Source organism: Rhinatrema bivittatum, chromosome 4 (genome assembly GCF_901001135.1).
Source record: "Rhinatrema bivittatum chromosome 4, aRhiBiv1.1, whole genome shotgun sequence".
In the NCBI taxonomy this organism is placed as follows: Eukaryota; Metazoa; Chordata; class Amphibia; order Gymnophiona; family Rhinatrematidae; genus Rhinatrema; species Rhinatrema bivittatum.
In genome coordinates this window covers 211,290,536-211,318,396 of record NC_042618.1, presented here as the reverse complement: position 1 = coordinate 211,318,396, position 27,861 = coordinate 211,290,536, and the positions used below count along the sequence as shown (strand labels likewise).

Sequence of the window (27,861 nt, the reverse complement as noted above, 5' to 3'; positions counted from 1 at the left end):
ACTTACCTCCTGATGAGGAGCCACCAGAGGACCCTCTAAAGGACCCTCTGGCTCCACGAAAGAATTGTCCCCATGCTTGCCCTCGTGAAAAACATTGTTTCTGTGGTCCCAGCATATCACGGGTAGGCCGCAATCTTCTGTCAGACCGAAAAATAGACCGTGATTGAAAAAATCTCTTACCCTTAGGTTTTATCCTCGGGTAACCTGAGGCCTTTATTGTCTCCAAGTGACTCGATCAGCTGCTCTAGATCCTCACCAAACAAGAACTTACCTTTGAAAGGCAAGGATGCCAATTGTGCCTTAGAGGAAATATTGCTGTCCAATTGCAAAGCTAAAGTAACCATCGGGTGGCCACAGTTGATGCCATTACTCTGGAGGAAGTATGCACCAAATCATAGAGGGCATCCACACTGTAAGCCACAGCTGCTTCCACACGCTCAGCCGTATCCACGTTCACAGCTGATTGAGACAAATTACCTTGAAGCTGCTGTACCCACCGGAGACAAGCACACTGCAAAAAACTTGAACAAAGCGCTGCACACAAACCCAGGGATGCCACCTCAAAATTCCTTTTGAGGTGTAACTCCATCTTACAATCTTGTACATCTTTTAAAGTGGCCGAACCAATAACCGGAATCGTAGTGCGCTTAGTCACAGAAGACACCACTGCATCTGCTTTCGGGAGAGAAAAAAATTCTAAATCCTGTTCTGGTAGAGGGTAAAGTTTCCCCATGACTCTGCCAACTTTTAAACCAGAATCAGGAGTCCCCCAATCCTCTTCTACTAACTTCCTAACCGACTTGTGGTAAGGGAAAGAAGTTGGAGGATCTTGGATGGCACCTAGTACCGGGTCCCTCGCTGTCCAAATCCTGGTTCTCCTGAGGCATTTCAACCCCAAGAACCTGATAAGAAAAAGGGAAGCAAAACCTCCAGCTCTTCCCCTTTTAAAAAGGCGGACCACCTTAGGATCCTTCGGCTCATGAATAAAAGAAACCGGGTCATCCCCTTGACCTGCATCCTTGGTAGCTTGAATAACCGAAGCCACCAGGGGAGCTTGACCAGACCCCGAACCAGTACCACCAGGAACTATGATAGCGTCCTCCGGATCAACCACCCCAGCAGCATCACCCTGTGGCGAAAAGTCAAGCCCTGTGCTGAGGGAACCGTATTACCAGGCATAGGAGACCTCCTGGGCCCTGAAGGACCCTCAGTGGGCTGGACTGGTGGAATCTGCGGCTGTGTAGTCTCCCAAGCCACTTTCTGTCTGGCCATATAGGCATCATGAAGTAACAAAACAAAGTATGTGGAGAAAAGCCTCCCTGCACCAAAACCAGCATGGTCTGGTTGAAAAAACAGGCAAACCAAAGCTTTCCTCCCCTTCTAGCCCTCCCTGCCTGTTCCTCAAACCGGAACGGACTGGAGACAGATATGGAGGACCCTCACACCCCCCCCCCCCGGTGATGCGGGAACTGCTGTGTCAAAATCCAAAATGGCCACCGTTCCCGCACCGGCCGGGTGAGGTAAAAAAAAAGAAGTTGCAGCCGGTCCAAAAGACAACGATACTCAACACTATTTAGAAGGAGAAGGAGTCACATATGAACCCTCCTCACCATCGGCACAGTTAGCGCATAACCTTGACATATTAAGCCGGGAAGAATCGGAGCCGTATGAACGACATGCCCTGCTGCGAACCATAAGGTAGAGATAAAATTAAAATCCTTGAGATCTACTGAAGGACTGGTGCAAACCACTAGCTATTGGCAATATACTGGTAGCACAGAGATCGGCCTTGCCACAACAAATACGTGATTTCCCTTACTTTGTGGCCTGTCGAAAGGCATGGAAGCGGATATGCTCCCAGCTCCATATCACCTGGAAGACGTTGACCTTTGCTGCGATTCAGGGGCTGCCCTCCTTTTCTCCTAGCTGGGAAAACTCGGTGTTTCTTCATTGGAAGGAGGTCGGCCTTACCCATGTGCGACAGCTCAGATACCTCTGGGAGGCGCCTTCGATCTTTCACGGAGCTGCAGACTCAATAGGAGATTTTACGAAAGAGTTTCTTTGCATATCTGCAAATCCGCCATTTCTTTCAGTCCTGGGAGGCCACTACCGGAGATGCCAACAATCTTGAGCGATTGAAAGCATTTTTCCCATTTCACAAACAGCGAATAACCTGCTCTTCTATGCTGCAGAAGTTACTACCATTGGAATCTTCAGACAGGATTAAACAGTTGACAGACACTTGGAACTGAGATTTGTGCTGTCAGATCCCCCCATCGCAGCTGGCGGGATGTTTCAAGGCGATACCACGCTATACAGACAATGTGCAACTACGAGAAACCCAATACAAAATTTTGCATAGAATCTACATTGCTCCACTGCAGGCCTAGAAATGGTGACTATAATCATCGGCAGCATGTTTGAAATGTGGCGAAGATACCGCAACATTACAACATAATTTTTGGGACTGTGTAATAATTCATCAGTTCTAGAATAAAGTCTTGGGCTACCTTGGAAGTCTACTAACGCAGGACCTACCCCTGGACCCGCAGCTTTGTCTTCTACATCTTATCTGGGACACAGTATCGGGGCTACCTCATTAGACATGGCGTCTTTTCTTATGTAAAGGCCTCCTCCTGGCAAAGCAAATTATTCTAACATAATGGCTGGTCAAAGACTCGCCAACGCTTACCCAATGGAGATTGAAACTTCACAAAATGGTCAGTTATGAACAGTTATCGGCCAAGGCTTTGCCTTCCGCTAGGAAATATGAACAATTTCTTGACATATGGAATCCGTATTTAATGTCTCTCAATACGAGAGCCAGAAGCAAGATACTCGACCTAAATACCTGAAGTCACGCTGAGCTCCGACTCATCAGCGATGAACAATAGGGAATACCATTTACACAAACTTCACCTTTGATGTTCCTCTGTAATCCTTAACTCACACTCCTGATTACAGACTTTGGCAATTTAAGTAGCATAACATTTTGCTTCTGTGTGTAGCGCAAGTATTATGAGCTATCTGTGTCTCTTAGACCTGATGTTTTTGGGATTTATAAATTTATGATTTTCTGCTCCGATTAACATGTGCTGCTACCACCAAGGTCATTTTCCAACGACTCCAGCTTGGGCTGGGAGTAGGCGTTTGTCTTCTTCTTCGCAATGGCGGCCCGCTCCTCATATGAAGCCCCGCACTGTAGATAACCTCACTTACCGGCTACATAATGGACAGCGCCAGGAAGGGGTGGGAGGATCGGGTGTTTCAATGTCCACATTAACAAGACTTTCTGTATAAGTTCATAAAAATATTCTGTACTGTTTCTTACATGGTGTATGTTAATGAACAAAAATTTAATAAATATTACAAAAAAAAAAAAAAAAAATTAAAATCCTCTCTCTGAATCACCACAACAGAAGAAAAGGTCCCCCAAACAAACAGCCAGAGCCCCACAAAAAGCTCCTACCTAAGGGGAGAAAGTCGCTCGCCTGTAGAGCAGTGCTCTGGTGAAAACAGTTTTTTTTTTGTTTTGTTTTTAATTAGCTTTAATTAAAAATGAACAACCTGCCCTGAAAAATAGGCAAAAATAGCCAAAACATTCTTAAAAAGTATTGTAAAGAGCCTGCAGCCGCCTCAGCTGCCTCGTGAAGGGAGAGATCTGGACAACCAGATTTACACCTCACGGGCGCCCGGACCAAGCACACACAAGGGTACCAACCCCCGGCTCGGCCGCCTCAACCGGACAGGGAAGAACCCTAAGGATTCTAAAAAAAAAAAAAAAAAAGAAACCCCTGGGAGGAAGGCTCATAAGAAAAAAATTAGTCAACTGCAGAACTTCAGGGTTAACAGCCTCTGCCATCTGCTGGAGACAGAGAAATACTGACGGACTGCAGCTGGCACGGTTGCTTAGATACGGTGTCAGCGAGGTTTTTTTCTCTCTGTCTCCAACTGCTGATAGGGGGAGATGAACCCAGGTGTCTGGACTGATCTGGGTACGTACAGGGAATGGGGATTGGGCAGTGGGCAAAACATTGTACCAAGGAGAGAGGAGTGTTGGTTATACCAAGGACTGGGGTGGGTAGGTGGGTGAGGGAGAGGAATGAGAGAGCCTGTTCTTCTGGCCCTGCTACAGTCAAGGACAAGAGGGTGCTTACTACCTTGATTCATGGCATATGTGCCCATGGCTAGCAATACTCCTCCTACAGAGTGCGAGCACATTAGGCATGGCTTTACATAGTTCAATGACGGCTCCAGCAGTACCACCTGAACGCCATCCTCACCCGTTCCTCAGAGCGAATAAAGTGTCGCAGATCCCCATGCTTCATGTAGGGCAGGACGACCAGGGGCAAACCCTCCTTGGGAAGAAAGATGCCAATCAGTGAGAGGACATGTTCATGATGGAAACTCTTCATTAATATTCCTTCCCTCAGAAACTCCTCCACTTCCTCCACATCAGTGATCCCTGCGGAGAGAGGACAGGAAGAGGGGAAAGTGAGAAATTCGGATCAGGGAAGATCATTCTTTATTTTTATTATTTAATTTATTTTAATTCACCTATCAAAATGTGTACTATGTGAGGCAAAACATAAAAAAGACCCACTTATAATACAATCACATTTATCATGCAAAGCAAAAATAAACCCCATGCTAAAATACACAGAGATTAATGTTGCCATAAAAAAAAAAAATCACATTAAATCATGGTGCTATGATCACAGAGGGGAAAGGTGATCATTGCCTTCTACAATGAGCTGCAGCAAAACTACCATGTAAAACATTTCCAGTTTAATTCCTTATTGTACCTTCTATTTCTTCTATGTGCACAGATAGGAAAAGCCATCATTGACTCATACCCTTAATATTGCAGGATGCAGCCATTTCAGAAAGCCAAGAATAACCCAATTTTGTGACAGAGGTAGCACCATGTTGCATGCAGGGCTAGGCAATCACCTTATCCTTGAGCCTCAAGTCGCAGAGTGCTTACGTATTGATATTTTAGATAGAAGCCATCTACTACTTAATTTGTGCAGACAGATTGTGAGAAGGGGTGGTTTAGAGCAATGAGCTGAGAACCAGGGAAACCAGGGTTCATACCCACTTGTCCTACTGACACACACTGTGACCTTGGGTAAATCACTCTCTCCAGTTGCCTCCAGATTGTAAGTTTTTGGGAGCAAGGGATTATTGTACCTCAATTTTAATAATGCTGTAACCTTCCTTAAGCATGATTTAGAAAGACAGGCTAAAAATCTAAATTACTATTACTACCAGCCTCTGATACTAGGAATGGTGTATTAGTCAAATGAGACTCCATGAGCAGATACATTTCACCAGGCCCTGATACTAGGAATGGAGTTTGAGTTAGTGAGAAGCTACCTATGTTTGAGGTGTGTGGATACACTGTTCTTGATGATGTTGGAAAAGTGGGTACATGACAAAAAGGTTTGCTGCCTCGCAGACGTTTAGGAACTGAATATAGTTCCACGCAAAGTCTGTGTGTGGGTGGGGCAGAAGGGATAGAGAGGGATCCTGCATGGCACACGCGGGTTACAGCCCTCTGTATAGAGCTATTGGGAAAAGAATGTACTGGGTTCATGGAGATTATGAGGGGGTGCCAAGTTATGTCTTCAAGACCAGAGGCAGCATTAGTACAAACTCAATACCATTAAGTCCCCCAATTCTGCAGCTGTGGAGAAACTACATAATTAGCCTGTTGCCATATTAAATTTACAACCTACAACCTGCTGCACAAGGAACATTTCTGAAACTTTCCCACCACTTAATTTAGTCTTTTGAAGAGAGATAGAATCGCGTTCACCCACAGACATGCCATCAGTGCCTAGACCCCTGGACGAAGGCTGGGCACCCAGGGCCCCATCCCCTGTGGATTATAGTGAAGATGAGGCATCTTATGATCCCTGGGGGGATGACACTGTGGAATCCTCCTCAGAGGACTCAAAAGGTCTCCCCTCAGAGCCTTCTCCTTCAGAGAAGTGAAGGTGGTCTCCCCCTGAGGAACTGAGCTTCACAGGCTTTGCGCGGGAATGTCGGAAGCCATCTCATTTCAGTTAATGACGGAAGAGGATGCCCGGCAGTCCTGGTGCATGAGATCTTTAAAGAGTTGCTGCTGACTATTTGGGAGGACCACCTCATGGTTCTTCCTATTAACATCCAATAGGCTATCAGATTCTTCCTATTAACATCCAATAGGCTATCAGATTCGACAAGCGCCAGCTGGCACACCAATCAGTAGTAGTCGAATCTGCTCTCAAGAAGGTCAAGTGCTCTCAAACCCATGCCTTGGCACCCCTGGGGAGAGGGCACAGAGCTCTGGATGACCTTGGGAGCCAATACTCTCACAACTTCTGGAAGCAGGTACAGGAGGCGGCCAATCAGCTAACTCAGCAGCAAGACACCTTCCTGTCACTGGTGCGTCAGGGCCTGGAATGTGGAAAAACATGAGGTGCAATCTACCTACAATGTTTTTGAGATAGCAACAGGAGTCTCTGCAGTGGGAATCGGCACCCGCAGAATGGCATGGCTGCGGGTCTTGGATCTCTGACCAGAGGTACAAGAAAGACTTGCTGACCTGCTGTGTACAGGAGAGAATCTCTTCAGAGATAAGGTGATGGATGTGGTGGCCCAGTTGCGGAATCACCATGAGACCTTCCAACAACTCTCCACTTGTACTTCAGACTCGCCCTCCTCGGCCAGGAGGTCGGCGAGGTATGGCCTGAGGAAGTACTATCCTCCGGCCTCTTGCTCCCATTCTCAGAAGGTGAGCTCTCGCAACTGTCCCAGGCAGCAGTGGGCTCCCAAACCACAGCTGGTGCCCCAGCCAGATCCTGGGACAGGATTTTGACTGAATTGTAGGGAGCATCAGCCAGCTGCCCGTGCCCGAGATGTCAGGGGCAGGTTGCAGTTCTTCACGAACCAGTGGCCCAGTATAACCTCAGACTAGTGGGTTCTGTCCATTGTCCGCAAAGGGCACCAATTTAACTTATTGGGTGCCCCGCTAAATTCTCCTTCTCACCCATTTTGGGGGCCGGTAGTACATCAGGAGGTACTTCTTCAGGACCTCTCTGCCCTCTTAACGGCCAGAGCAGTTGAGCCTGTCTCTTCAGAGCAAAGAGGGTAGGGATTCTACTCTTAGTACTTCATGATTCCAAAGTGAACAGGGGGACTCTGTCCCATCCTAGACCTGAGGGCCTTGAACAAGTTTCTCAGAAAAGAAAAGTTCAAGATGATTTCCCTGGGTACCCAGATTCCCCTCCTGCAAAAAGGGAACTGGATGTGATCCCTCAATTTAAAGGGTGCCTACAGTCACACAGATCTTCCAATGTCACAGGAAGTATCTCAGATTTGTGGTGGGAAAACAGTGAAGGAAAAGTCCATTAACTGCTATTAATAGTTGACTTAGAGAATGGCCTCTGCTATTAATGGCATCAGTAGCATGGGGTCTTCTTAGTGTTTGGGTACTTGCCATGTTATTGTAGCCTGGTTTGGCCACTGTTGGAGACAGGATGCTGAGCTTGATGGACCCTTGATCTGACCCAGTATGGCAATTTCTTATGTTCTTAAATGTCTGACTGTGGTGGGGCGCACCTCCACAGATTGGAAGCACATGTTTTCCTTTATCTGGATGATTGGCTGGTCAAGAGAGTCTCTTGGGCAGAAGTAGATCAGCCCTTATACTTGGCCATCCGGGTGCTGGAGTCAATAGTGTTCGTCATCAACCCAAAGCTTTTGGCAAGATTGATGACCCATCCCAGAGAACGCAGAAGGTGCAATACTCTGTTGACTGCCTGATGACAAAGATCCAGTGTCTTTGCTCAGATGAGCCAATCATCCAAGTAAGGATGGACCAGAATCCCTTCTCTTCGTAAGGCTGCCGTTACTACCACCATCACCTTGGTGAAAGTGCGGGGAGCGGTCGCGAGACCGAATGGTAAGGCCTGGAATTGAAAGTGTTGACCGAGAATCTTGAACCGAAGAAAACGATGTTGCTTCAGGATGGGAATGTGAAGATAAGCCTCCATGAGATCCAAGGAGGCTAGAAATTCCCCACAGTGAACGGAAGCTATCACTGACCATAAGGCTTCCATCCAGAAATGAGGAATTCTCAGGGCCTTGTTGACCATCTTGAGGTCCAGAATTGGACGGAAAGTGCCTTCCTTCTTGGGAACGATGAAGTAGACGGAATAATGGCCTGATCCTTGTTCCGATGGTGGCACCGGAAGGATAGCTCCCAGATGAAGAAGGCGATCTAGGCTTCTTCATCTGGGAGAATGTACAGAAAATACTGCTTTTCTGTACATTCTCCAACTTAATATCATGGCAATATTAAATCAGAGGAACCAAAAGGTGTAAAAAAAAAAAAAAAAAAAGATTAAAAATTTTTTTTTAAAGCGCCAGCTACTCAGTTTAGGAAAACGGTTGCTCAATTTTACGAGTGTTCATTTTCCTAACCTGTGGCTGTCAGCGGGTTCAGAAAATGAACGCTCAAAACTGAGCATCTGTTTTCTTAACCCGCCGACAGCCACCTCTCCTAGGCCAAGGAGGCGCATAATCGTCCCTAGCACCTCCTTTTAGCGCAATCCCTCATTTAAATACAGGATCTTGCGCCCAGGAGAGGTGGCTGGGTGCACACTGGGAAGAGCGGGCGCTCAGCACCGAGCACCCGTTTTCCCACACACGTTACAGAATCAGCCTGAAACTGTGCTACTAATGCGCCTCTTTAGCACATCATCGTGATTTCCCCCTCCAAGCACTAAATGCAACATGATGCGCAGCCACAGCCTGTTCTGCAGTACTCACGATTCAATGACTTTACTGCACAGTGAATCTCCTTCTGGGCCGAGTCGATATACGTGCCATGGAAAACGCTGCCAAAATGTCCTGCAAGAAAAGAGAGAAGGTTCAGGGGAAAGAAGATGTATGTACAGCGCAAGTGAGGCCGGGAGGGACATTCACTGTCCCAAAGTCCTCCAGCTCTCCAACAGGAACCTCTGTGCATGGGAGAGAGGGCAGGCTCACTGAATTGGGGATCCCACACTTCTTCAGCAGAGTCCCAGGCATGGACAGAGGGAAGATTTGCTATGTGCAAACTCCATTTCTCTCTCTTTCCTCACGTGGGAAGAGAGAAGACTCCATATACTAAGGCGCCTTTCTCTCTTCCTGCAGCAACCTGTGCATGGGCAGAAAAGGGCGTTCATACAGCTGTGCCCAAATGAATGAGGGTACTGACAGTAACTGAATGAGCTCAGGCATCAAGCTGGATTTTTCATCTTTGTTCTAACAAATGTTAGAGGTTGCTGCTGTCTCAAGCAGGGTACTCGACATAATGAGGTACCATGCAAGTAGGTAGGAGGCAGATTCTACAAGGCGAAGAGAGCATCAGTCTTCTTTAAACCATGCATAACTCGGACTTTTTGCACATCAACAAGGTCTATGTACCCACATATCACATTCTAGGCTACCCCTTTAATTATTCAAGATATTTATTCACGTTTTAAACATTCCCTATATTTATCCACGTCCTGTTGACGAGCTATTATTATTATTGTATATGTAATATCTAATTTATATTTATATTTATGTTATATGTTATATGCTACTCATATGTTAAGAAACGCTGTTTAATGTAACGCCCTATTGCGACAGTTTTGTTCTATGTAAACCGACCTGATTCGATACCTGTATTGAGAACGTCGGTATATAAAAATCCGAAATAAATAAATAAATAAATAGGACAAGAAACTCCACTGGCAGACCATACGGATTACTACAAAGATGTTCACATGCACAGAATTGTAACAAACACAGCCTGGCAGATATTAAAAAATAAAAAAAAAGTTGAGCACCCAAATTTAGGCTAAGTTAGATGCCTATTTTCAGCAAAACTTAGGAGTCTAAATTTTCAGCTGAAATTTCACATAAATGTAGGAGCCTAAAACTTAGGCTCCTAAATTTAGACCTGCTGCTGATTTGCCTAGATTTAGTTCCTAAATTAGGTGCCTAGTTTTGAAAATCTGCTCTAAGCTCCTAACTTTGTTTTCCTGCCCTAACTCTGCCCCCATAGTCACACGGTTTTAAGGATCCTAAATTTAGGGGACTAGGGGAACTAGAAGTCTACATTTAGGAACTCAGCCCTAGTAATCTTCAAAAGGACCAATTTAGGAGCTCAAGTCCAAAGGGTAGGAGCATTAAGCTTTTGAAAATTGGCCCAGTACGGTCTGTTTTCTCATTGCAAGCATGCAAGTAAGTTCTACTTTTTAATGCCTGAGTAAATATTGTCTGAAATGTCCAGGCTCTGTAAATATGCATATATAGGTAAAGAAAAATCATGAACTAAAGTCACCTTATGATATTTTCCACACTACCTAACCTGCCACAAAGACACGGCTTATAGCAGAGGTGTTTTCTGGCTTTCTTTTCAAGATTGCTTAATAAAGGACATTTTAACCTGAATAGAAAACGCCATGCTTTTTTTGGCTTTAGGTTCCAGATTATACAGGGACTGGTGGAAAGGGCCATCAAAGCAAGACCAGCATCCAAGGCAGGAGACCTACAGAGTTCTAAGCAAAAGAACCCTTGCCTGCCCCGGCTCCCTTTCCCCTAAAAAAAGGGACCCACCTTTGCCAATGATACGGTCCTGGTGTAGGAATAGCTGCTCCTCTGGGATGAGAACATCCTTCACCTCCTCCAGCAGATCTGGTCCCAGACTTTCTAGGAGGCTGGATGGCAAAACCAGCAGAGGCAATGTTGACCCTCCACTACTGCTGCCGGTGTACGCTATGCCCCGTGATGTCATCCCTGCAGAGCCACTGTTGTGGGTATCTGTGAGGGGAGACAGAGCCAGAAAAGCACAGGAAAGATATCATTAGCACTTCAGAAGAGAAGTCGCATGCTTCAGCCCAATACTCACCCTAATATAAAAGACACTCTGCTGTACTATGGTCTCTCTGTTTCTGAAAATAGGTTATTTCACTTCTATGGCAGTTTTAGGATGATAGCAGTTCAGTGACCTGCCCCATATAAAGAAAGGTCATCTAGCACTTCTGCTCATGCGACAGCTGTTCTAGGAAGGGATCCCCACATGACCACCAGACTACCTACCACTCCGTTTCTGTATTGCAAAAAAGCTCTAAAGAGAAATGAAGGGAGGATCACGCAACTCCGCAGAGCAGATGGAGAACACACATTACAGCTAAATAATTTCAGTTTCTTTGAAAACAGACTTTGTGGACTCACATGTGGCACTAAGGTTTGTCTTAAAAAAACAAAAAAGGAATTACAAAACATCAGCAGATGAACAATGTTTTTAACCAGATGTTTGGAGGGCTCTTTAAACATTTCATGCTACATAACAAAAAAAAAGTCAACACTACAAATCAACAGCAATTGGCTCTAGTAGGGCAACAGTTAGGTTTTATCCCAAGAACAGATCTTGGGATAAATTGCATATCATAGGGACAGTATCAAGACAATGGTGTTTGGTAAATGTATAGGCTGAAATTTATGGTGCAGCCTTGCAAATCTCCTTTAAGATGGCTGACCTTAGGTTGGCAGCAGATGTTAATATCACCTGAACAGCATGAGCCTCGAGCTCGCAGACACTGAAGGTGAAGAGACCACCACCAAAACCTTCCACCTCTTAAAGAGACTGAAAAGGAGGCTTTTATCAGCTTGATTAAAACCACATTGATGTTCCTTGGCAAAGAGGCAGACATAAATTGGTCAGCTAAAGGCTGAGCAGAAATCAGGTTCCCTCTACAACCTGGAGTAAAGCATCAGCTGCAGCGACACAGATAATGGAATGGGTTTGGAAGCCAGGCTGGCAGGCAGCAATTTTTAGAGCCATTTATGTAGGTAAATAGTCAATTATCTGCAAATGCCTCTTGTCTGCCTTCCTCCAATGCAACTAAATGTATGCACATTCCTCCATGGTGATCAAAAGGAAGAGTTCCGGGAAGGGAGGAAAAACAACACACATAGATTGTGTTTTTCAAACTGCATTCTCCAGAGCTGAAAAGGAAAAAACTATGAGCAGACTGACAAAAGAAATACGGGAGGGAGTCTGGACTGATCCGTGGTATTACAGGAACGAAAATTAGCAGGTAAAAACCAATTTTCCTTTCCCTGTACGTACCCGGATCAGTCCAGACAGTGGAACATACCAAAGCTTCCCTAAGTAGGGTCCCGCTCAGAGCACATGTCTGCCAAAAGAACCAAAAACTGGCGCCTGAACGTCAAGACGATAATGCCGAGCAAAAGTATGCATAGATTTCCAGGTAGCCACTCTGCAAATTTCCTGAGGAGAAACCAACTGGCTTCTCTGCCCAAGAAGTAGCCTGCGAACGCAGAGAATGGGCTTTTAGTCCCTCCGGAACTGGCCGGCCCCGACAAAGATACGGCGAAGTGATCGCCTCCTTTACCCAGCGAGCAATGGTGGCTTTAGAGGTCTTCTGACCTTTATGAGGACCACTCCATAAAACAAAGAGATAATCGGAGACTCAAATCATTATTAACCTGCAAGCACTGAAGGAGAACACGCTTAATATCCAAGTGTCTGAGATCAGCACCCGACGTGCCAGCAATATCCTCCGGAGAAAAGGCAGGGAGCTCCACCAATTGATTGACATGAAAGGAGGAAACTACCTGTGGCAGAAAAGAAGGGACAGTCTTTAGAGAAACCCCCGAATCAGAGAATCACAGGAAGGGCTCCCGGCAGGATAAAGCCTGCAGCTTGGAAACCTTCCTGGCTGAGCAAATAGCCACGAGGAACACAGACTTAAGCAAGAGGTCCTTGAGCGTGGCCCGACGGAGGGGTTCAAAAGGTGCCGCACAGAGAACCCGCAAGACCAGGTTAAGATTCCAAAACAGGCAAGTAGCCCTGACCGGCGGATTCAAATGCTTAGCAGTGTTCTCTCCTGCGGCTGAAGAACCGAGGAGCCTTCGCATTCTTCAGGGTGGCCATCAAGTCCAAGTGGGGACCCCCCACCTGCGGATGACTAGGTCCATCGCCTCGTCTGACAACTCCCACTCTCCAGGGTCAAGATGCTGACGACTGAGGAAGTTGGCTTGAACATTTCTTTTCCTGCAATGTGGGAAGCCGTCAGGCGGTCCAAATGGTGCTCCACCCAAGCAAACAATAGGCTAATCTCCAGGGCTACCAGGCGACTCCTGGTGCCCCCCTGGCGATTGATGTAAGCTACCGTGGTGGCATTGTCTGAGAGGACTCTCACCGCTTTGCGACGGATCAAGGGAAGGAAGAACTTGAGTGCCAGTTGAACCGCTTGGGCCTCCAAACGATTGATATGCCATTTGGATTGGATCGGAGACCAAGAGCCCTGCATCGATTGAAACTGACAAACCGCTCCCCAGCCGGAGAGGCTGACATCCATCGTCACGATAATCCACTGGGGAGTCTCCAGGGGCATGCCCCTCGACAGGTGGTCGAGAGAGAGCCACCACAGCATGCTGATGATGGTAGACTCGGGACATGGTAGGGGCGCCCGAAACTCCTCCAAGACCGGCTTCCAATGGGTCAGTAAAGCTTTCTGCAAAGGACGCATATGCGCAAACGCCCAGGGCACCAGATCGATAGTGGAAGCCATAGAGCCTAGAACTTGAAAGTAATCTCAGGCCGTGGGTATTGACAGAGATAAGAGATGCTGTACCTGCTGCATGAGCTTGAGTGCATGGACCTCAGGCAGGGAGACCTTGGACACGCAAGTATCGAAGCGAGATCCCAGAAATTCCAGAACTTGAGAGAGCAAGAGGTTGCTCTTGGAGTAGTTGACTATGCACCCGAAAGAGGTGAGCACCGACACCACCCGACTGACTGCCATCACACATAGCTGCTCCGACTTCACCCGGATAAGCCAATCGTCCAGGTAGGGATGGACCAAGACCCCCCTCCCTCCGGAGAAAGGTCGCCGCCACCACCATCACACCTTGGTGAACGTACGAGGGGCAGAGGTGAGACCGAATGGGAGAGCTTGGAACTGAAAATGCTGGCCCAGAATGTCGAAGCAAAGTTACTTCTGGTGTTCCTTGCGAATCGGGATGTGAAAGTAAGCTTCTGTGAGGTCGAGTGAAGCCAGGAACTTGCCGGAGCGAACCGCTGCAATGACCGCCCTCAGGGTTTCCATCCGAAAATGGGAAACCTTGAGCGCCCAGTTGACTCTCTTGAGGTCCAGAATCGGTTGGAAGGAACCGTCCTTTTTGGGGACAATGAAGTAGATGGAATAGTGGCCTGATCCCTGTTCCTCTGGAGGAACAGGGACTATGGCTCCGAGTTCCAGGAGCTTGTCGAGAGTCTGGCACATCGCTGGCCATTTTCGACTGCCGCATGGAGAGATCAGGTGGCTGTCAGGAAATTTGTCCCAAGCAAATTCTAACGCGTAACCTTTGTCGATCACGTCGAGGACCCACTGAACCATGGTGATTTTGGCCCATTCCCCAAGAAAAAGGGACCGACGTCCACATAAGGCGGGAGCGAAGGAATGGGCCTGCTTCATCTCATTGCGAGGACTCGAGGCGGATCCATGGGGGATTGCTATCCCGGAATGGTCAATATCCTCGAAAGGAATGAGACCATGCCTGTGATCTGGAAGAGACAGGATGCTGAGAGGACCCCCTCATTCTGTTGTACCTGCTCTGACCCTGGAATCTACAGTGCGAAGGAAAAAATGATTTTGAATGTTTAGGGTGGTCCTCAGGCAGCTTATGAACCTTATCACCTTAGGACTTAATAAGCTGTTCCAGGTCCTCCCCAAAAAGCAACTTACCCTTGAAGGGGAGAGTGCCTAACAGACTTGGAAGAGGAGTCTGCTGCCCAGTTACGCAGCCAGAGGAGCTGTCTGGCAGAGACTGCTGAGACCATAGCCCTGGCCTGCACTCGGAGGAGAACATAAAGGGCATCAGCCCCATATGCAATCGCACCTTCGAGCCGTTCCGCTTGTTCGGCCTCTGCAGACAGGAGGTCCTGGGTGCTGAGTAGTTGTTGAACCCACCTGAGGCTTGCCCGGCTGCATGGGACTGCTACAAATTGTCGCCCGGACACCTAAAGCCAGCACCTCAAAGATCCTTTTGAGATGTGCTTCCAACTTGCGATCTTGAAGATCCTTTAAGGCTGTGGCCCCTACAACCGGGATGGTGGTGCGTTTGATGACAGCCGACAGCGAAGCATCAACCTTGGGGACTTTGAGCATCTCAAGAGCTGTATCTGGGAGGGGATAACACTTATCCATTGCCCTGCCCACGCGGAGACCAGACTTGGGAGCCTCCCATTCCCTGAGCAGAAGCTGCATAAGCATAGGATGGAAGGGAAAAGTACGGGACGGAGCCCTCAGACCCGCCAGAACCGGGTCAATGGTACAGGAGGAGGAGGCAGAGGTGGGCTCTTCTGCGGGCACATCAATTCCAAGTTCATCCAGAACAAAGGAATAAGCGGGTCCAGCTCCTCCCGCTTAAACAACATCAAAACCCGTGGGTCATCTCTCTCCATTGGGGGGGATTATAGAGAAAGATCCGGGTCGGCATCTGGATCGGGCAGCGGAGTGGGAGGAGGAAGAGGGTCAGGTGGGTCCAACCCACCAGGTACAGTCCTGACCCTAGTAGTACCCTGCGAGTCTGGGACACCAGAGCCCTGGCTAACAACCAAATGAGGGATATTTTGCCAGTGGAGGGCCCAGAGTGGGATCCTCCTGCACCTCCAAGCTTGCTAAAAGAGACTTATGTAAAAGGAGCACAAATTCTGGTGAAAAAGGAGTATGTGCTCTGCTGGACCCCTGGAGGGGGGGGGGGGGGGCGGAGGGCCAGAATCAGCATCAGGAGATCCCATAGGGCTTGTCAGGTGGTAAACGACAAAAATCCGGCTCCCCTCCCCCCTGAGGATCAGAGTCTGCTGCGAGGTCCGGGCACAAAATGGCCGCCGCTCCCGCGGTTTTTCTGTTTGGAGGACGGCCCGGACACATGCTTGCCGACCCGAGTTTGGGTCGTCGACTTCAAAGGAGCCACGGAGGGTCCCTCCCCTCCGAGCAAGCAGAGCCCGTTGTGGGAGAGCCGCAAGGCAGGCTCCCCACAGGCAAGACAAAATGCTGACCTCGGCATCGGGAAGTCAGCTGAGTGTGAAACAGGTGAGCCTGATTGCTGCGAAGCAGGGAAACCGACTGAACGGCTCAAGTCACTGCTTTCCCTGCCAGATGGCCCGAAGCCATGAGTAACTGCCTTATTCCAACTTTTACACTGAAAGTAAAAAAATTCTGCTGTGTCTCTCCTTTTCTTTTTTTTTTTTTTTTTTGAGAAACAGCTAAACAGGATGAAGGGTTTGTGCCACAGCAGAGGAATTAAAACATCTCTGCAAAGGACCCGAGGAATAATCACATCTCAGGGTCACTAGTGTAAAAGAGGGGGAGTGACTGGACCACCAGTATCACCCCTAGGCAGGGAATTAGGCTACCGGGAAAGAGACCTAGGCTGAATTACTGAAGGGGAAAAAAACTCCCTAGGTCTCTACAAGAACCTGGAGACAGAACTGTCTCCAGAGAAAATAAAATTCACTGTTCCTGTATATTTTAGAAATACTTGCTTGACCCAGCAAAGAGAAAACAGAAGACTTCGCAAGAAGAAATAAAGAGATATCACTAAGAAGAGGGAACCGCAGGTTCATCCGTCTGCATCTGCTGGAACCAGAGAAATACTGAGGGGTGTAAGGTAAGCACTGTCCTTATATGGTATGCAATTTCAGTTTTTCTCTGGCTCCATCTACTGGACAGGAGGCTCAACCCACTGTCTGGACTGATCCGGGTACGTACATGGAACTAGAGTTGTCCTCTCATACCAGAAGGCAAATCAGAAGCTAGAGGGAACTGAAACACCTCTGCAGCTACAGCAAATGTAATCAGTACCCGCAATGCTTAAGGTATGAGAGACAGAGACTGGATGTTGGGAGGGAGGAGTGCCCTGAGTCTGAGTGATCAGGTCCTTTGCCTGATGATAAATTCTGTGATAGCCATCTCCAAGAGACAAGAAACTTGGCTGAGATGAAACTGAGGACCAGTGAATTTCTCTCTCTTTGGTTTACTAAGATTTTGGACACCAGATGCATCACAGAATCCACATATGCAGGAGACTTTCTCCTCCAAGGAAGGGAGAAGACTTCTGTTGCTAAACTGTCTTACAGTTTTTTCCTGGAGCAGAAAATGGTCCCTTCCATGTAGGAGTGTCAAATAAATACACCTAGGGCCAGGCCAGTGGTTCAACCCAGCATGCTGCCACGCAAAATTCACAACTCTGTCCCATTGGCCAGCCAAAGTTAGGGATGCTACAGAGGCAGCATTTACAGCCCCTGGGGGAGTGTGTGTGTCCTAGTCCTCATACAATGGTGACACCTAGTGGTTTAACCTAGACCCCATGATTGCAGGATTCTGAGAGAACACTGGTATGTGGTTCCCATCAAGGGAAACGAGTTGGGATAGAGATCTAAAATAGGAGAAAAAGTCCCAGGTAATTGCAATAAAGATTCATGATGCCCTTCCCCAATTAGGCCAGTAATGATTAATCTGTAAGCCCAATGAGCAGAAGGAAACCACCAGGCTAGAATAAACAGCCTGGTGGTTTCTCCAGGTTCTTGTAAAGACCTAGGGGGTTTTTTTCCCCTTGAGTAATAAGTCTTAGGTAGATTCCACACAAGGATCACTCTTGGAGAATCCTTCATATCCAGATACAGCTGGTCTACTAGAACATTCTCTGCAAAGCAGGTAATAATTTAGAATATTTTGTGATATATTACCCTATTTCAAAACTTTAACCTTTCTAACAGGTTGAAGCCCATTTTTCCCATTTTGTTCAGACAGTATCCCAGATTGTTTTTATCTGCACTAGCACTTTTTGGAGACGGAGTGATCAGTTTCACCACCTTTTAGAGATGACTTTAAATAAGCGTTAAATGTGGCGTTCCTTTAAATAAGCTCCCCAGCCCCAGGTGGAAGTATCTGTAGCTAGCACAATTTGATGTTCTTGGCCAGACTAGAATGTGAATCATTAGTTCAGTGAAGCTGCAACTTGTTCATGAGCTGGATACAATCCTGGAGTCTCTGTAAGTGGTCAGGGACCATTGAAACAATGTTCATTGAGCTTGCTTGATGTAGAGGCATACCATAAGGGAAACTTACAAAGCCGTGGTCATTAGACCCAGCCTTCTCAACACAGAACTGGGCACAATGAAAGTTTTAGAAGTCAAGCTACAGAGTCCAGCTTGGTTTGAGAGTTAAAACACAAGCAGAGGGGCCAATATAATACGCTGAGCATTAAAACTGTGAAGTTTCTTAATGCATAAGTTAAAACTTTTTTTTTTAAACTCTTAATTCAGTAAATTAATGGTACACTAAGGCATCAGGAGTTTAAAAAAATGTGTGCAAAGAAAAAACCCCCACTGATTTATGTGCATAAAATCAGATTTTAATTTTATGCACAGAACACCTTTATGTGCATGCATCTGTCTGCTGAGATGCGCACATAGAACTTCTCTCTTTGTTTTTCCTCTCTGTATTAGATTACCTTTGCATAGATGCCTCACGTGAAGCACAAAGCCAGGTTAAGGGAGAACATTACTAGTTCTCCCTCTCCTGCCTTTGTTCAACCTCGGATTGAGGAGTTCTTTGGCGCAACACCAACTTCAGAGGTTGTGGAGGGGCGCAACCTACCTCTGCAGGCCGAGGAGATTTCTCTCAGCCCGGGAACGCCGGCAATACCAATTCCTCCTTGCCATGGATTATCAGCTGCACCAGGATCTCTGTTCCCCATAACTGGGGGTCGAGGAGCGCCGACTTTCTTTCATACATTTATGGAGAAAGGGGAGATTTTTCAGCATCCCCCTTTGTGTGCAACATCAGCAACTACTGAGAAGGAGCTCCCTGCTTGTGAGGCAGATGGAACGGCTGCTGCTCCTCTCTTGGCCTCATCATTGGCCCCTCCTGGCGGTAATGGCGAGAAGGTACTTCAGAGCTACAGTGAGCCGAAGAGCACTCAGGTTGGTAAACTCGGACTTTTAAAACTTTCTGTAGTTACAATGGATGTCTTGTGGAACGCATTGGTGACTCTGGAATCCTCTATAACATCTTTATCAACAGTTGTAATGGATGTTAATAATCGTTTAATGCTAACTTGGTTTCCTCTCAAGACACTAAACTTTCATCTTTATATACTCGTGTTTCATCTCTTGAGAAGATTCAACATCAGTTAGTTCAATCAGATTTGGTAACCTCAAAAAAAATTGCGACTATGGAAAACGCATTACGTTTCCTCAATTTAAGGATTCTTAATTTTTCTATAATTAAGAAAATTTCTCCGGAGCTTTTTCATAATTATGTTTCCTCAATTCAAAAAATTCCTGAATCAGCTATGCCTATAACAACTAAGGCTATTCTTCTGCCTCAAGCTGTGCCTCAAGAAGCTCAAGAAGATAATTTGCCATCTGATAACTTACAAGATTTGACTAATTTCTCTTCGGGGAACTTTGCTTGTTACATTTGCCTTTCCTACAGATCATAATAATGTATTACATTTTTTCTTTCAAAATCGATCCCTTTTGTTTTATGGTTAAAAGGTTTGGATTTTTCATGACCTTTCAAGGAATTCTCAGCTTCGGCATAAGAAATTTCTTTTTATGCAGTCTGATGTACTCGCTAAGGGAGGCCAATTCCTGTTGCGGTATCCCTGTAAATGTTCCATCAGATTTTCCAATTTGGATTATGTTTTTTTCGAGCCATTCCAACTACGAGTGTTTCTAGATTCACCTTCGCTCTAGTTACATCTATACCGGCATAAAATGTAATTTCTTACTTGCAAGTACCACCTCTGGAAGATAGATATAGATCTCTCTCTATCTATCTATATCTTTATCTTCCAGAGGTACTTCTTGCAAGTAAGAATTGGAAAACATCACTGCTCGAATTTGTTGAGCCCTGACCAGGTTTGGGGGATCAAGTCCTGCAGCAGTGTTGGATGCAACCTGCAGGCCAGTTGGACCAAGTTCATTTTGAAACAGCAATTCTAGGACTATTTGGGTCATAAGAGACAGAGTTGAGATGGTTGTCTAGGAGACTGTGTTTATACAGTATGCAAGTATTCTCTTGCAATCCAAGGTATGAAGAGCTTTCTCATCATCATGAACGTGCGATTGCAGAAAGGTAGGCAGGCAAAACTATGGACTGCTTAATATGGAAAGCAGAGACCACTTTCAGCAGGAATTTAGAAGGAGTGCGAAGTGCTACCATCGTGGAAAAACAGCAGGTACAGAGGAAAATGAACCAATAATGCCTGAAGTTCACTAACTCAGTAGGCCAATGTGACAGCTACCAAATAAAAGCATTTTCCACGCGAGATATTTCAGCGCTGCCATATCCAGAGACTGAAACAGCAGCTTAGTTAGATAGTTACAATATTCATATCCCAAGACACAGGAGGCCTGTGGACTGACAGTTTAACTTGCAACAAACCTTTCATAAACATGGATACTAGAGGATGCATTGAAACTGGTCCATTCTTTACCAGGAAACAAAACGGAAGCCGATCCAAAGTGGCAGAGTAGCAACCAGGAAGCATAGATCAGATGAAACAGGGACTCGTTTATTAATAACTGGTGAAACAGCCCAACTCTGGGCGAGCTTTGCTCATTGAATGAGCTGCCTCAGGGGCTGCAGACGTTCCGACAGGTTTTCTTTATGATATAACCACTTTTCTAGATACAAAGTTGTTCATATGCATATAATTATTACACCCAATCCGGTGTATACAGCATTTGTGCTGCAGAGGTCATGTGATATTTTTCAGATGTCTCCGATTAAACCAGCAAATTTGATTATTATAATCCAGATAAAATTTTTCACGCAGTCGGCACACAAAGTCTCTCCGTGTTACAAACCGGACTGCGGGAAGAGGTGGCTAGGTCAGGCCCAGACAAGTGGTGCAAGCAGAATAGCAGTGACAGTTTTCAGGAGAACAGATCCAGCTTAGGCATAGCACATCATGTCAAGTATGTTACCACTTAAAGGAAAAATTACGCCTAATGAATGGTTTCTCTAGCTGAGAGGACAATATCCTCCACCTGTTTAGGCAGCTAAGGCAGCACATTAAATATCCATTCTGTGAGGTTGAGAGACTGCAGAGCTGGGCGAAGAAGGTGGTCACCTTCTAGGGGAAAGGGTCTGACCCAAAGTGGATCAGAGGGCATGATGATAGCTATATGAGTTATGTGAACCAAACTTGTCATGGCCATGCTGGAGCAATGAAAATCATGTGGGTTTGATCCCGTAGAAGTTTCTGCACTGCCCTCGCAATAAGTGGTAACGGAGGGAAAGTGTACATGAGGTCTGTTCTCCAGTCTAGGAGAAAGGCATTGGGAATAATCCAGAGAGGGCTGGGAAGAATGGAGCAGCATTGATCCAGTTTTCTGTTTTGCTCCGATGTGAAAAGGTCTATCGATGAGTGACCCCATAAGCAGAATAGCCTGTTGGCAATGCATTGAGTGAACTTTTGCGAGGATTAAAGATTCTGCTGGGATAGTCCGCCAACGTGTTGGCTACTCCCAAAAGATAAGTGGCCTGAAGAGTAGTGCGATGGTCCAGCATCCACTGCCTGATGTTAATGTCTCGTGACATAGTGTCAAGAACATGGTTCCTCCCTGTTTGTTCATAGCGACCTGGTTGTCAGTTTATAATAATTTTTCCCTGAAGTGTGTGAATGCGTGCAGGGCATTCTTGATGGCTCTCAGCTCAAGAAGGTTGATTGGGAGGAGTACTCCTGCAGAGACTAGACACCCTGAGTTTGGTAGCAGCTAGTGTGAGCACCCCAGCCAATCACAGATGCATCAGTCAACAAGGTCACCTGATAAGGGCAAGTCTAGAGTGAAGCACTGTCCTGAAGATTCAGAAGTTGTAAGTAACAGGAAAGCTCCTGTCTCATTTCTGGCATGACTTGGACCATCATCAACAGCAGTTGGGTGAGCTGGTTCCATTAGGTATACAAGTTCAATGTAGACATCGGGTATATAGGTGCTCACTGGAACATGGATCGCAGCTGCAATGTGGCCTAGTAGCACTAGTGGACTGAAGGGGACAGTGTAGTTAGATGTCGGGTGAGGCAGGTCAGGACTAGCACATGGTCATTTGACAGATATGCCCTTTTATGGAATAAATCTATCAATGCTCTGATGAATTGGAAGCACTGAGTTGGAGCCAGATTGGATTTTTTTTTTTTAAGTTGATGAGAAATCCCAGTGCCTGAAGGAGTTCTATTGTGGATGCCAGGACCTGTGTTACTCCATCTTTCGACATGGAGGTAATGAGCTGATCGTTCAGGTACAGGAAAGCCTTTATCGCCTGGCAAAGGTGGGTGCCAACACTGCATAGCACTTCTTGAAGGCAGGGGTGGGGGTGTGCTTTTTTGAGAGTCCAAACAGAAGAACCTTGTACTGGGGTAGTGTGCAGAACCCAATTGGAAATGAAGGCAGCACCAATAGAAAGGATGGATAGGGATGTGTGCATAAGCATCCTTCAGGTCCAGGGAGCACATCTAGTCTCACTATTGAAGAAAGGGAAGAATTGTGCTCAGCAAGTTCATCTTCAATTAATTTTTTTAGATCCCGTAGATCCAAAATTGGGAGTCATCCCCCTGATTTCTTGGGGATCAAGAAATAATGAGAATAAAATCCCTGGTCATGTTGAGCCAACAGGACCTCCTCTAATGCCTGTTGTAAATGCGCCTAGACCTATGAACAGAGCTGAGGAAACAGAGGGGTCCAATGGAGGAGTGGTATGTTGTAAGGTGAGAGAAATGCAAGCGATAGCCATCTTGGATGATTTTCAGGGCCCATTGATTGCTGGTTATTAGGTGCCACTCTGATACAAAGGTCTGGACCCTGCCCCCCAATGGGTAGAGACTCTTGGGGATGGATGGCATAAAAAAATTGTCCTAAGCTTCATTTGGCTCTGTTGAGGCACATTTTGCTGACGATTGTCCCGCTGGTGGGACAGTGGTGGGAGCTGCTGTTGCGGTTGCCTCAGATGACAATAGAGGCAGCCGATAATGATGGTAGGGATGATATGAACACCTGGAGTAATAAGAGCTCTTATTGGAGAAATAGGGCAGCCTGATGGAAGGGTGGCAGCTCTGGTGGACAAGAATTGAACTACTATGTTCTGTTCTTAATATTAATTTATTCACTCCTTCACTTATTGCCGGTTGGTCCGTTCACTGTCACATGTCAGTGAAAGGACCAATCACCTTTCAGAAGGCTGTCCTTCTCCGGCAAGGGTTCTCAGCCAACAGGAGGGAAAAGATTTGAAGTTTTCCATTCAGGTACTGAACACCCCGGATCTGACCTGGACTGCTTGGCCTATCGGGGCAGACCTTGGGGGGAGGGGGTACACAGTTTTCCCTAGCACGTCCTTTTTAGTGCAGCAGGTCTTTTAAATATGATATTGGGCTCCCGGAGAGGTGGTTGGATGTGTATTAAGAAAGGGGATGCTAAGCGTTGAGCGCCCACTTTCTACGCACCGATATTGCATCAGCCCCTTAGACTGGAGCTGGCCGAAAAACACCTCCCCTGAACAGTCACTTAGCCCCAAAGCCATACAAATGCAGTTCACCTTAACTTCATAAAATCCTGAGTGACAGAACTGCTCCTACTTCCTCAGTATCCTCTTCCTTTTCAAAAAAATTTTTTTTGGCTTATAAGGGGAATGGGAATGGGGGGGTCCTAGTTAGAACATGCAGACTAATAGTATATTTCCATTTCATCCTGCTTTGCCAGTCCAGGTTAGACAAGAGGGTTATATTCCCTACCAACAGATGGAAGCAGAATACTAGGGATGTGCAGAGGGACGCCATACATTGCATTCGGAATTAGTATTTGTCGGGGGGCAGATACGTTGCATTCGGCAAGGGGCCCCCCCCCCCCGATACGTTACTGCGTTCATTCTTATTCGTTTCCCCGGCTAAAATTGAACTAACTACAATCCCCACCCTCCTGACCCCCACAAGACTTGCCAAAAGTCCCTGGTGGTCCAGCAGGGGTCCGGGAGCCACCGCCTGCACTCGGGCCGTCGGCTGCCAGTATTCAAAATTGCGCCGATAGCTTTTGCCCTCACTATGTCACAGGGGCTACCAAGGTCCCCCAAGACTTGCCAGAAGGCCCTGGTGGTCCAGCGGGGGTCCGGGAGCGACCTCCCCTCGGGCCGTCGGCTGCCAGTAATCAAAATGGCGCAGATAGCCTTTGCCCTCACTATGTCACAGGGGCTACCGATGCCATTGGTCAGTCCCTGTCACAAGGTAGGAGCACAAGTTGGCGCCGGCCATCCATTGTTCCTACCATGTGACAGGGGCCGACCAATGGCACCGGTAGCCCCTGTGACATAGCAAGGTCAAAGGCTATCTGCGCCATTTTGAATACCGGCAGCTGAGGGCATGAGTGCAGGAGATGGCTCCCGGAACCCCCGCTGGACCACCAGGGAGTTTTGGTAAGTCTTGGGGCGGGGGGGGGTCAGGAGGGTGGGGGGTTTGTTTAAATTCGCTCCTTTAGATTGCCGAATAATTCGGCGAAGTTTCGTTGTATTTGTGGGGAATCGCGATACGTTTCGCTTCCCCACGAATACAACGAATATGGCCCTATACGTTGCGGATTACCAATACGTTAGACACGAATGCACACCCCTACAGAATACGCAGTTTTCCTTTGTAACATCATCACCACCACTACTGATGGGTGGTATAGCACAGAGAAATAAAAAACAGTCCAGCGGGGGTCCCGGAGCGATCTCCTGCCCTCGGCCATCGGCTGCCAGTAATCAAAATGGCGCCATCTTGTGCTCCTACCATGTGATAGGGGCTTACCAATGGCACCGGTAGCCCCTGTGACATAGTATGGGCAAAGGCTATAGGAAAATTAGTTCTTACCTGATAATTTTCGTTCCTGTAGTACCACGGATCAGTCCAGACCATGGGTTAAGCCCCCATTCCAGCAGTTGGAGACAGACCAGAGTTCTGAGGCTAGCCCATATAAGGACGGAACCCACCCAGGAACCCTCATTATAACCATTGTCAAAGCAGAAAAGGTATAAGATCAAGCAAGAACCAGGATAAATAGTAAATTTAATTTAAAACAACAAAATAACATAACAATTGAATGAACTGTGTGACTAAACGCTCCTGTATAACTACCCCTGATCATCGCAAAGATGCTTCCAGTGCCTTAACAGTAAATCTCAGAAAAATGATGCAGGAGACAAAAATAGAGAAAAAAACCTGTAAGAAGGAAAAAACCAAAAAACAAGAATAACAGGAACGAATTTGAGCGGACAGAATAAGAACGGGCGGGTGTCTGGACTGATCCGTGGTACTACAGGAACGAAAATTATCAGGTAAGAATTAATTTTCCTTTCCCTATATGTACCTGGATCAGTCCAGATCATGGGATGTCCCAAAGCTTCCCTATAGAGGGTGGGACCCAGACAGTCCCGCTCGAAGCACCTGCCGACCAAAGGAACCAAAGGCTGGAGCCTGAACATCGAGTCGGTAGTGACGAGCAAAAGTATGCAGAGATTTCCATGTAGCCGCCCTACATATTTCTTGCAGCGACACCGATTGAGATTCCACCCAAGAAGTCGCTTGAGAACCTAAAGAATGAGCTTTTAGGCCTTCAGGAACTGGTCGGCCCTTGCAAATGTAGGCTGAAGAAATCGCCTCCTTCAAACAGTGAGCGATCGTAGCCTTAGAAGCTTGCTTCCCCCTGTTGGGTCCACGCCACAAGACAAACAGATGATCGGAAACCCATAAATCATTAGTGACCTCAAGATAATGCAATAAGACTCGTTCGACGTCGAGACGACAGAGATCACTATTACCAGACGCCGCGAGATCCTCTGGTGAAAAAGTGGGGAGTTCAACGGACTGGTTAATATGAAAAGACGAAACAACCTGAGGTAAGAAAGAAGGTACGGTCTTTAGGGAAACGCTCGAGTCCGAAAAACGCAAGAAAGGGTCTCTACAAGATAGAGCTTGAAGCTCAGACACTCTCCTGGCTGAACAGATAGCAACCAGGAAAACAGTCTTGAGAGTGGCACGATGAAGAGGCTCAAACGGAGCCATACAAAGAGCTTGAAGCACCAAATTCAAATTCCACAAAGGACAAATAGACCGGACAGGCGGCTTTAAATGCTTAGCGCCTCTGAGAAAACGAATGACATCCGGATGAGAGGCGACCGGCCGACCTTCAATGGTGCCCAGGAGAGAACCAAGGGCAGAGACCTGAACACGTAGAGAGCTAACCGAAAGACCCTTGGAGAGACCCCGCTGAAAAAAAAAAAGTAAAACCGCAACAGAAGGCGAGCGAGCCGAAACACCCAACTCTTCACAGACATTTTCAGAAACCTTCCAGACCCTCACATAAGTAAGGGATGTTGATTGTGGGCCCTGAGAAGGGTGGCAATAACTTCATCTTTATATCCTCTGTGTCTTAAACGTCTCCGTTCAAAAGCCATGCCGCTAGACAGAAGCGATCCGCCTGGTCGGAAAATACGGGACCCTGCCGCAGAAGATGGGGCAGATGACCGAGACAAAGAGGTCCGTCCACCGAGAGATTCACCAGGTCCGTGAACCACGGCCGTCGGGGCCACTTGGGAGCCACGAGAATGACCGGACCACGATGGAGTTCTATTCTCTGAAAACCTTCCCCACTAACGGCCACGGTGGGAACACGTAGAGAAGAACGTCGGAGGGCCAGGGGAGAACTAACACGTCCACCCCTTCTGAACAATGCTCCCTCCACCGGGTGAAGAACCGAGGAGACTTGGCGTTGGCTAGCGTCGCCATGAGGTCTAGGTGAGGAGGACCCCACCTGCATACGATTAGATCCATCGCTACGTCTGATAACTCCCACTTGCCGGGATCGAGATGTTGACGACTGAGGAAGTTGGCTTGAACATTCTCCTTTCCCGCTATGTGGGAAGCTGCCAGGCGATCCAAGTGCCTTTCCACCCAGAGAAAAAGTTTGCTGGCTTCTAACGCCATTAGACGACTTCGAGTTCCCCCCTGTCGATTTATGTAAGCTACTGTGGTGGAATTGTCTGATAGCACCCGGACAGCTCTGTGACGAATCAGAGGAAGAAAAAACTTGAGGGCCAGGCAAAACGCTTGGGCTTCTAGGCGATTGATGTGCCAGCGAGACTGGGACAGGGACCTTGAGTCTTTTGAGATTGGCAGACAGCTCCCCAACCAGAGAGGCTGGCATCTGTCGTTACTATGACCCAAGAGAGAGTCAAAAGAGGCATTCCCCTGAGCAGGTGAGCCGGGGAAAACCACCATTGTATGCTGGTGATGGTAGAGTCGGAGAGAGGGAGGATCTCCTGATACTGCTAGGATATCGGCTTCCAACGGGACAACAACGCTTTCTGTAAAGGACGCATATGAGCAAATGCCCAGGGGACGAGATCGATCGTGGAAGCCATGGTCCCTAGAACCTGGAGGTAATCCCACGCCATGGGAAGAGGGAGAGAAACAAAAATGTTCAACTGATCTATCAGATTGCGAGTCTGAAAGAAAAACTTTCCCAATCCGAGTGTTGAAAAATGCGTCCAAAAATTCCAGCTCTTGCGAGGGCTGAAGAGTGCTTTTGGAGTAATTGATTATCCAACTGAGAGATGTGAGAAGGGCTAAAACTGTCTACCGCGAGCGCGCAGAGAGAGACGGACTTGGCCCTTATCAACCAATCGTCCAGGTAAGGATGGACTAAAATCCCTTCTCGGCGAAGAGCTGCTGCAACAACTACCATGATCTTGGTAAAAGTGCGGGGAG

At 47.1% G+C, this 27,861-nt stretch overlaps 1 protein-coding gene across 7 annotated transcripts in view; it reads right to left on the bottom strand.

Annotated features, from left to right (window-relative positions):
- The window catches only part of MST1R (macrophage stimulating 1 receptor), a 199,925-nt gene that overhangs the window by 34,602 nt on the left and 137,462 nt on the right, over nt 1-27,861 (bottom strand). For all 7 annotated transcript variants that reach the window (XM_029599650.1, XM_029599653.1, XM_029599654.1 and 4 more), the window contains 3 exons: nt 10,639-10,842; nt 8,821-8,901; nt 4,284-4,465 (listed from right to left, as the gene is read on the bottom strand). In XM_029599650.1, coding sequence (XP_029455510.1) covers nt 4,284-4,465; nt 8,821-8,901; nt 10,639-10,842 — 467 coding nt within the window. The remainder of the gene's footprint in view (nt 1-4,283; nt 4,466-8,820; nt 8,902-10,638; nt 10,843-27,861) is intronic.